The sequence below is a fragment of the Perna viridis genome, chromosome 7 (assembly GCF_037379345.1).
Source record: "Perna viridis isolate PV_CMFRI_1.1 ecotype Kerala chromosome 7, ASM3737934v1, whole genome shotgun sequence".
Lineage (NCBI taxonomy): Eukaryota > Metazoa > Mollusca > Bivalvia > Mytilida > Mytilidae > Perna > Perna viridis.
This window is the reverse complement of record NC_142451.1, coordinates 47586624-47597701: the sequence shown is the minus strand read 5'-3', so window position 1 is coordinate 47597701 and position 11078 is coordinate 47586624. Positions and strand designations below refer to the sequence as shown.

The 11078-nt window shown below is 32.3% G+C and overlaps 1 protein-coding gene across 5 annotated transcripts in view; it reads left to right on the top strand.

Moving 5' to 3' along the window:
• The first annotated feature begins 1300 nt into the window (after positions 1–1300).
• The window catches only part of LOC148613038 (transmembrane protein 245-like), a 26708-nt gene continuing 16930 nt past the window's right edge, over positions 1301–11078 (top strand). For 3 of the 5 annotated variants that reach the window (XM_088595025.1, XM_088595027.1, XM_088595023.1), the window contains exons 1-10: positions 1314–1861; positions 3456–3684; positions 4982–5146; positions 5737–6090; positions 7049–7197; positions 7802–7906; positions 8618–8694; positions 9359–9449; positions 9963–10067; positions 11058–11069. In XM_088595025.1, the coding sequence (XP_088451151.1) occupies positions 1355–1861; positions 3456–3684; positions 4982–5146; positions 5737–6090; positions 7049–7197; positions 7802–7906; positions 8618–8694; positions 9359–9449; positions 9963–10067; positions 11058–11069 (1794 nt within the window). In that variant the 5' untranslated portion in view covers positions 1314–1354. Of the gene's footprint in view, positions 1862–3455; positions 3685–4981; positions 5147–5736; positions 6091–7048; positions 7198–7801; positions 7907–8617; positions 8695–9358; positions 9450–9962; positions 10068–11057; positions 11070–11078 lie in introns of all 5 variants that reach the window. The other 2 variants (XM_088595028.1, XM_088595026.1) reach the window with 2 other exon arrangements.

Here is an 11078-nt window from a genome sequence, read left to right as displayed (position 1 = left end):
TCACTTGCAGTGTACAAAGTAACTCTGGCAGAGCAAATCTGAAAAAGAAAAAAAAATGACTCTGTTGCAAATATTGATGTGCTGTTGCGGAAAGGGTGTTAAGAAATCAAGCAATGTTATAAGATCTTCTGATGGGGAACTAGTGATTCCCAAAACAAATGCTTGTATCAGAAAGCCTGGCCAGAGGAAACGCATAAGGTCGACAAAAACACACTCAGCTAAGAAGCAAAAGCTTCATTAGTACGAGAAAATGGATGTGGCAAATACAACTCCTGCACCATTCAACACAATCAGTGAATGTTGTATATATGTTTATATGTAAATACTAATAAAAATAATATAAATAAATAAATAAAAAAATCGCATGACAAAGGAAAAATATACAAAATTTAGAAAATTCATAAATGATATTCGCAAATTTTAACATGGATATGATTGGAGTAAAATTCAATGCTTATCTTTATTAGTATAATTTAAATTCAAAGAAAATGCTTTTGTTTTTTTGTTTTTTTTTTGTTTTTGTTTTTTTTTTTTATACCTATTCCAAATTGCCAGAGCGCTCCAGATGAGACTAACAAAAATAAAACAAAAATTATATAACACAAGTTACTTCAATATCTAAATTAAAAAAATTGAACAAATTACAAATTTATAAAACAAAGAAAATCTGAAGAAATAATTTGGTCCTTTAAATTTGCATTTAATTTCGCTATTTTTGGCAAAGCGTTACTGATGAGACTTCAATAGTCGAAACACGTGCTTCAAAATTATTAAACATTTTTATTTCATTTTAAAATAAAAAAAAAAACAAATTGAAAAAAAAACAAAAACAAAAACAAAAACAAAACAACAATTATTTTGGAACTTTGGTTAACTTTAAGCACGTGTATAACGCAAAAACCACAGTAAAATGATGTGCAATTATTCCACTATTTTTTGACAAAGCGTTACTGATGAGACTTCAATAGTCGAAACACTGCCTCAAAATTTCCTCTTCATTCTTTTGTCACTAACTTTTGTATTTTAAACCTTACATGGCTAACTCATATCAACTATGCATGTACAAAAGTTTTTTTTAATATAACTTCTTACAATCTTCTCCATTTCCTATTAAAAAAGATAATTTTTTTTTCATCTTTTTATTATTCAAACAGCAAATAAATATAGTCTTTCTCCTCTTGTCGGTATTTTTTTAGTTTCTTGTCGCTAATTCAAGCTTCTTGTCGCTTCTTGTCGCTAATTCAAGTTTCTTGTCGCTTCTTGTCGCTAAACAATTTCTTGTCGCTTCTTGACGCTTCTTGTCGGCAATTAGTGAGACCCAACCGAGGGGATCCAAGTAGAACAAGAAGACGAAATGGATTCGCCAGGCAATTTTCGGAATCCCATTCATTCAGTGATCAACAACTTACCACAGGGCAATGACAAAGCTTTCAAACAAGCCATTTACACTACAGCTGCAAACATATTCATTCTTTTGGCTGGTGCAGCTGGAATCGCCGTATATTACATCATGGAACCATTTCTCGGACCTCTGATGTGGGCCGTGTTATGCGGCACATTCTTGTACCCTTTCAAACGATCTTTGACGAATTCTCTAAGAACCTGGCTTACTGGCTTGCACGATTCTGGTACTCCCTTTGTTGTTGGGTGTGTGACTTTACCCATTGTAACAGTAAATAGATCATACGAAAGCTTTTATGCCAATATGATGCAGCACTGGAAAGTTTTCGGTGGTGGTTTAGTGGCTGTATTTATGTTCTATTTACTGTGGCATTTCGGTCCAGTTTATGCTATATTTGGTGCAATGAAGTCCATAGTTTATTTTGTCTATGATGTTCTTGGTTACTTCACCTCTTTTTGGGTAAGTTTAATCCACCATATGTTATTGTTAATACATGCACAGTACATGTACATTGTACAAAAAGTGTATATATTGTACATGTACATTTTGTATATTTACATTTGAATGTCAATACATTAATATGGAGTAGGCAATGCTTTATCAGCCAGCACGGTGAGCCTTACCATACATATACCGTCTGTGCGAGACTTTTAAAAATAATTAAGGACATTACAAAGAGGGGGCAGGGGAGGGGGGTCGACATGGATGAAAATTTTTGCTTCGCAAGTGCAATGTTTTTATTTATATATAAGCAGCAAGCGAAATCAATATTTTTATTTGAAAATCTATCTTGTTAAGTAAGAGGAAGTTTTTTTTTCAATAAATTAATAACTTGAATTCTTTTCCCCCAAAATTCCAACCCTGTAGCCCCCCTTTTCCCTCGCTCTCAAAATTTAACTTTATATAGCACTTCACAATACTTTACATTTTTTTATCCCTTAAGGGCACATCTAGCAACATCCATTTCAGTTTTGGCTGGTCAGATCAATCTGTACAGATATTGGAAATATTACAGTTCTCCATGGATGGTGGGAATATTTTACACATATCATGTGACGTAAACAAATTTCAGGAGCAGACGACAGCTGCAAATTCCAAACAAGAAAATGGTTGCCTTTCCTATCTTAGAAAACCTATGCTTTGATTTGGATAATACAAACAGAGTGATATTTTTTCTGAGGAAGGTTAGGTTCTTGACAACAGCAACAGTGGAACAGCGTAGATACCCATATGAACATCCACATCACATGTGTCCCGAAGTTTTTTAAAAACATCACATTCACATCTTTAAATAAGTAAAAAAAAATAGAAAAAGAATTGAAAAGTATCAGGAAAAAAGAATTTATTTTTATTGAAACGTAATCTTAACCTATATTATTTGTTTGATTGAAAGAAATGATGAATTTTCTCCGTAAGGGCAGTCACTTTTTGTTACTTCCGGGATATGACTTTTTTCGTTAGTATATGTGGGAACCCTAAGGGAAATTTAGAAAGTACATTTGTACACGTAATAACCGCCGAGCTCACACTGCTTCGCGGTGCTCGCTATAACTAATGGGAATCTGTCACAATTACATACAATGAGATCAGTTACTTTTTGTATAGAAACACTTTTTTACTGATGGTAAGAAAGAGCAATTAGAATGTTCACTTAAAAGTTAAAACCCTAATGTTGAATCCATTAAATACATGCCTGCACATCTAATTATTCAACCAAATAAAAAATTGTCGAATACAAAGCCTTTTAATAACAAATACATACATTAGTTGTATAATACTGAGTACTTCTATAAGTAAAATATATGATTCATAAGTAATCTACACTGTAAGTAAATGTAACCCTATTCGTTTCATAACGACCCTTACGTCGAAAATTTTCTGCATACTAAGGGGGTTTTTAATGTCCTTGACTACCCTGTTGTGTCTCGCACGGATGGCCAATTTGGTGGGTTTTAAATAATTTTGCTATTTATTTAAATTGTATTTTAAACAACAACAACAAAAAAAAAAGTCTGCTTGTAATTAACATACACTTAGGATTCTTAATTTCCAGGTTTGGACAATTGTGATAGCTTACCTTCTAGCAGTTGGTTTCTTGTGGTCTCCTGAGTCTAAGCGTGCTCTGAGATATCTTTCCATGCCAGTGTGGTTTGTCCTTATTTTACACACTGCCACTGTAGCTGGTTCACTGCGAGTACCATTGTTTATACTGTTATTAATTGTCATTGCTGTTGGTTTTGTCACTGAAGTCAAAGAAGTAAGAAAACCAAGAGAGATTGAAGGTAGAGTATACTGACTTATGTTAAAAATATACAATCAATAGCGCAGTAATTATAAAATCTTTATCACATAGATTTGGGGACCAATAGACACTGCTCTGTCTGATTTAACAAAAGCTTCTTGTAATTTTCTTTTCCGAACATCCAGGCACTTCAAGGTACAAAAATGTTTTGTAAGTATAACAAGGAGATGCTGTGCCTTTGCCACTGGTTGTCTTTTGTGCTAAATAGCTTCCGTTCAATCTAAATTCCCTCAATAAACCTGTCAAATAAAAGTGTGAGTCACACTGTTGACATCACAACAAATGAGAATGCTTATACTGCAGGAAAGGTTTGCAAGAATCTAATTTATCTTTTTGTTGCAAGTTATCTTGATATGCAAAAAAAATAAAAGCACAATTATATTTAAATATCATTTATATATAAATAGGAGATGTGGTATGATTGCCAATGAGATGGTCATCCACCAAAAGCCAAGCATTGAACACTTAAACTTTTACAGTTTTCAGTGATAAAATCCATACCATAAAGCAAACTATAAAAGGCCCCAAAACAAATGCAATGAAACTATTCAGAAAAGATGAAAATCAACCCAAACTATAGAAAAAAACGTTAAACAAATAACATTGAACATAAACAACAATTTCAACCAGTTAACTACAGGTTTCTGGGACAGATACATAAAGTAGGCAGGGTTAAACATGTTTGTGACAGCTCAACCCCCCCTGACCTGGGGCAGTGGTGGCAAAATACAACCACTTAACTACAGGTTTCTGGCTTGGGACAGATACATAAAGTAGGCAGGGTTAAACATGTTTGTGACAGCTCAACCCTCCCCCTGACCTGGGGCAGTGGTGGCAAAATACAACAATAAAAATCTCTTGAATTCAGAATTAAATTTTGAGAGATACAGAATATAAGCACTTAAACAAATAGAACAAAAGAAAACATGCTGCATCTACCTAAAAAAAGTACCAGTTTTTCTGTAAGTTCAAAATCCAAAAGCAACTGATAAGCACACCTTGTTTACTCGAACAAAAATAAAAATTCAGTTACTTCTCCTTAAAATCTCTAAATTATGAAAAGAAAAGCCCACTAAAATTGATACCCAAGTTTGGACCGAAAACGTGTGAGAATTTATAAAAAAAAAATATTTTCAAAAGTGTAATTCCCAGTCTATTGCTCATGTATGCTTAACTTTTTTCACTGGCCTACATGTATATTAGTACCATCATGTAGTGGAAATATAACTAATTGTTGTTCAGTTGGTTATATTGTTTTTAATTTTATTCTTTTTCAGGGAAGCTAGTAACACCATCCCCTGTAGAAACTGCTTGGATTGTTATCACTGGAGATTATGATTGGCTTACTTCTGTAAAAGAAACAAACAAACCAACAAATGAACCAGATAGTACAAAGGTCGAAGGTAAATCTGAAGAGACAACTAAAGAAGAGGAGAAAATAGGTATAGTTGGATTATACTGCATTCTCTATGATATAGCTAATTATTGCCTCTCTAAAATTTACATTGACTGTTAATTGCCTGTCAAACCTTGCTCACAAAATTCACGCTGATTATCCACACAAGTAAATACTGTGATTTTGGATTATATTGTATATAAAGAGGTTAGTTTGAAATAATGGATGACGAACACGTTATAAGATCATAATTCAAACTCAATACCATACTGTTGATGTCAAACAGATAATGTCAGTGGGTCATCTTTTTATGCAGTCATTCAGTTGAAAGAAATATAAGTGCTGTAAATTCAGGAATTAATGTGCTTGATAATTGTGAAAAATGCAATTGATTGTAAACTACAGTAACTAAAACATGCATTATTAAAATTTTACATAAATGATGCAGGATTTTATTCTTGAAATTTCTGACGATACAGTATTATAAAAATGATCACAACTGTAAATGTTATTGCAATATTTACTTATGTGATTAAAGATGTGATAATTGCATCATTCCTAAAAAAATAAAAGTCTTACCATTTCAATTCCACCTTGTAAATACGTCATGAGCACTTTCCTTATATTTTATAACAGAGACTGAACCAAAGAAACCTACAAGCTTACCTGTAAGGGTAACAACCTCTCACCAAAAGATCACTTCAAGAATGGATATCTTCTTGAAAAAGGAACCAGAAGATACAAAACAGCCTATTAAATCTAAGGTTACTACCCAAAAAGACCGGACACCAGTTACTGAAGATAAGAAACCAGTCACTATAGAAGAGAAGCCTAAACCCAAGCTGTCATCAGAGAAGGAAGGATCGTTAAGTGATAGCTATTTTATGATCTTATTTTGGTCCTTAATTTTGACCAGACTGTGGATGAACATGTGGATTCTTCAGCTTCTGTTGCCAATAGTTGTTATAATGTGGCTTTTAAAATTTTTAGGTAACAGTAGTAGTATTATGGTTAAATCAGTTTTATTGTTTTTATTGTGCTTGAAAAGGATATTAAATATGTCCTTAATTATCAATAAAAATAATTTGACATAATTTCGCAGGTAAAATATGATGTGATCATTGAGGGTTGAAAATATTGACCAATTTTTTTCTGAAAGTAACAAAATGCAACAGTTTGACAGAAAAATAGAATTGAAAGAAAGTACTGATGGTTACATCTGTAGTGTCTCCCATAATGAGATATAAAAAATATAATATATTAATATTGTTAAGCGGGTTATTTTCATGGATATCAAATTTCGTGATTTACTCTTTGAATAGTGTTATAAAAATGAGTCTAGGGAACCAAGATTCGTGTGGAAATCAAAACAATGTAATGATCCAGGGACAAAGACTTAAAATGGAAAATAGATAAACTCAACAAAGAACATAAAGTAACTAAGATAATATATACAAAATAACAAAAGTAAATGAGCAACTCGAACTCCACTAAGAACTGGGAGCATGGATCAGGTGCACCGATAGGGTAAACATCCTCTGTTTTTCTAGAAACACTTGCCGAATGTTCATCATCTTTACTTTTCGCGTTTTCAAATTCAGTGGAATAGAAATTATAGGAAAAATATCTTGACTAAAATTTGGCAAACTTTTATTTTTAGGATTTCCCAAACCTTGCTAATGTAGTGAAAATAAGGATTTCGCCAAAATTTCCTGCTATAGGGTATTTGAATCATTTTTGCGTTTTCATTATTCTATATCATAGAGTATCCATCATTTTACTGTTAAAAGTATATGTAATATCAGTTTTATGCTGTGTTTAGTACACACCACACATCGCAATGAAATTGCTGATGTTTCTTTGTTCCTTCAGTATTCCATATCACGAAATGAGTTGTACAATGTACCTGAATAATATTTAATTCGACTATTTCCTGGATTCTAAACAGGGCACCAGCTTGGCAGTGAAGGTATACTGGGTGATAAAGTCAAAACAGTAAAAGCTACAGCACAGGAATGGTTCACCACACGTAAGGATGCTCTGGCCCCTCGATGGATCCGTGGACTCTTCCTCTTGATACAGAGAGGTGATGGCAAGGTAGAACTTTTATTTATAATTCTAATATAATATGCTATAATGAGCCATGGTAAAAAAATGATAAACACATGACCAGCATTTTGTGCAACACATTGGCTTCGTCGATTCAATCATTAAAGAAACTAGTCCTATTAGAACAAAATGAATCACAGAAACTCAATTTTATCATTGATTTGCCATGGGCTGCCCATTTAGGTGAAGACAGTATGACATAAATGGTCAACTGGTGGTAAAACAATGATAAAATTGAGTTTCTATGATTTATTTCTTAAACAATAGAACATTTGTTTTGAATTGGTACTCTTATAGTTAGAATCCCTTTTTGATTAACACTGTGAATACACCAATACACATATGATATTTTGGTTCAACTGATCCAAGAATTGCGAGCAAATGACCTTTTGACTTCAGAAGAATAATATAATTTCAAATTGTGATTAATCTTTCTGCTAAAAAATCAGTATAAAAATAACAGGAAAATGTAATACTTGAGTATCTGTAGTAATGCCTGACACAATGTACCTTATCACACAATGTACATGACCATAAGGTTTATGATGTGTCAGATTCTACTGTTTCACTGTGGTTTGTTTTTTTTTTGTAGATTATAAGAATCCTGGAACAATCTTTAGACAAAGCCACTAGTATCTTGTTCATTCTTATATTGTTGATTGGAACGACCCTCATGACTGTTTTCTTTGCTGTACAGGTATAAAAGTTGTTTAAAAATCTAGTTATTTTTACCAAAGAAAATGCAAAGAGGATATCCAAATTGAAAACAGTCAGAGATTAGTTAGTACATAAAAACCCTTAATAATAGTCTTACTTGTTTTTAATCACATTCTTGCATGATGTTTAAAAAGGGCAATGATGATTTTTTTTTGTACAAGTTGGTTTTGCTATTAAATCAATATTATCTTGAAAACCACAGGAAATTGTGTGAATTATATGATATTGTCGAAATAGGTTGACCGAAGAGAATTTTAAAACTGTAAAATTGTGTATGCATATTCAGCATAGGAAGTGAATCATAATTTTTAGGATATGCAACAAAGAAATAGTGTAATATATATGTCATGTTCTGCTTAGACCATTCAAATTAAATTTATTGGTTCTCGGTCCTTTATCAGTTTTTATTGCTCTAATACTACTTAGACCATTCAAATTAACTTTATTGGTTCTCAGTCCTTTGTCAATTTTTATTGCTCAAAATACTGATAAATGCTTTTTTATAAAATAGAAAACAAGATGATTTGTTTTTGTTTTAAAGATGAGTAAATAAAATGAGTTATGATGCCTTCTTACGTACTGGTAAATGTGTTTAGGGATGGTCTGAAAAATATGATTTTTTGGTTGTCCAGAAATTGCATGAATTGAAAAAAAAAGCCATTATCTTATTTGATGACATATATATTTTTAGGTACAACAAGAAAGTATGCATCTAGTTCATATGACAAGTAATTTGTTTAATACAACGCTACATCCTGAGATTACTGGGTAAATTATAGAATTTGTAGAATCACACAAGCTTCTTATAGTAATAGATGATTGTTTTCCTGCCTTCTAATAAATACAGGCTTTTCTCATAAAAAATGTAGAACCAAGAGTAGAAGTTGATTCATGTCTTGTAAAGTGATTTACTTCTCTTCAGGGACAGGTTTAGGTGAGGGTGTTATGGTTGTATCCCCCTTCTTCATGGAAACTATCACAATCTGCTAGTTATTGTATTTATGGCAATTTGGCATTTTAATATATTTATTCATTAAACATGTCATAATCTGGTTCCTTTTATACTGATTCTCATAATTACACCTCCCTTTTATAAAATCTTGGATCCCCCCTTATCTTGAATGTTTGGAAAGAACTGTGAGCAGCATTTTTGAGAGAGTAAATAATAGTAACTGTTGAGAGTTTCAGAGGCACAAAGTAAAGGAAACTCTTATGGTTACTAGGAATTGAAAGAAAATAAACTTACCATGTCAAATTACTAAATGTTCATTCCATTTTGTATCAACACTGTCATCAATATTGCATGCAATAACCAGTATTTGGTGAATATTTTAATTCATGCTTAAAGTAGCAAAACAAAAACAAAAAAAGTCTTCATTTTATCCGACTAGTGTTGATGTGTGATTTTTTACTGTTTATTTTTTTCCTATAGTTGGTTACCTGACGGGGAAGAAATGCAGAAGGCTATGGACTCGATGGTTGGGAATGCTTACTTGTATGGCAGGAACTGGATAGCCTCCAAGGTTTGATCAGTATATTTTATCTTTGATCATCTTAACTAGATTGGCTGCCACAGTGAAAGTTAGTAAATCTGAGTGAAGATGACCAAAGATAAATTGTTTCTTGATATTTTGCTGAAGTTTATATTAACACCGGTATATATATCCTTAGTTTGTTTTAGTATTTTCCATTTTCACTTAATGTGTTGAGGAAGGAAATCATTAGGAAGAATAAATGAACAGTTTTAACTGATGAACTGCTTTAAATATATAGAATATATCAGGTTCTGTAAACTACAATTCTTGGTATGATGTGGTGTGATGCAATCACCATTCATCAACATGTGTTTAATCTAACATTAATTACTTGTAGGTACCAGTCCATAGAGTTCAGTCAGTTATTGAAATGATTTTATTCTGGATTGAAAGAATGAAACAATTTTTGTATAAATAAATTTCTGTGACAACTTGTCTCTGTTTATAAAGAGTAATTTTATTTGATACTTACCATGCAAGTTTTTTTTACCACTTATATAGGTGCGAGATTTAGTTGATGGAGAAAAGTCAACTTCTAACCACACACAGCTTGAAAATCAAGTCTTAGAAGTCTGGGACAGATTGTATGAGAACTGGCTTGCTCGGGTAGGTTCCTGTTTTGTTAAGCATACAGGTTTGGGTATGTTACTATACTGTGCATTTTGTCTTGCAATAAGTTATTAATTGATTTATGGTTGAAATATTAATATCCCAATTCAACGAGACAGGATATTTATTAATAACCATGTCCATTTGTTTGCCTGTCACACTATAAGTTACAGATGATACACATGACCAATTCTGATACAATTTTGATACTGTGGACTATGATGAAGTTTGGTTATTGTGGATTATGCATTTTACTGTTCACGATTTTCAGTCCACTTTTTATACAAATGCAACTACATCTCCAGATAACTCTCATTCAATTGTTTTTGGTGTTTTCTTGAGACCGTCTACTTTCACACATTTTGAAACTTTTTTTGGGGGGATATTTTTTTTATTTGCTGTTGGAATGAAGATTTAATGACTTATGATCAAAAGTTTGTTCTGTCAAATTAATGTCAGAATTGAGGTTAATAGATTTGGTTTGTCAGTGGTTAAATCACTTGACTTACATGGTTAAATCACTTGACTTACATGTATGTTAATGACTGCAAAATAGATGGAAGAAAACACCATTCCAAAGACTTACTGAAGTTCGAGATTTGTGAATTTTTAGCATACCAAGAAACCTTGGCTTATGCTCTTCCCTTGAAAACCCTGTGCGAGTCCATGTGATACTTAATACATGTACCACAGTTAGTTAGTTTTAATGTCAAACCCAAACCAATCAGAACTAAACTTTCACAATTAATGCTGTTATATACATACAATATTATGTAAGTTTTGTAATGAATTGCCTGTTAAAATGGTTTGTACTCTGAATGCCAGCTTGTTTATTGCATTAAGTAATAGATATTACACACCATACTGGAATATTTTAATAATAATGGGTGTGTTATGATACAAGTACAGCATTAATATTATCTGCATGTAACATACATGTATATCCTTGTTTACATGCAGTGATTTTGATACCGCTTTTATTTTTAGAATGGCTCTAATGTAAGTTGT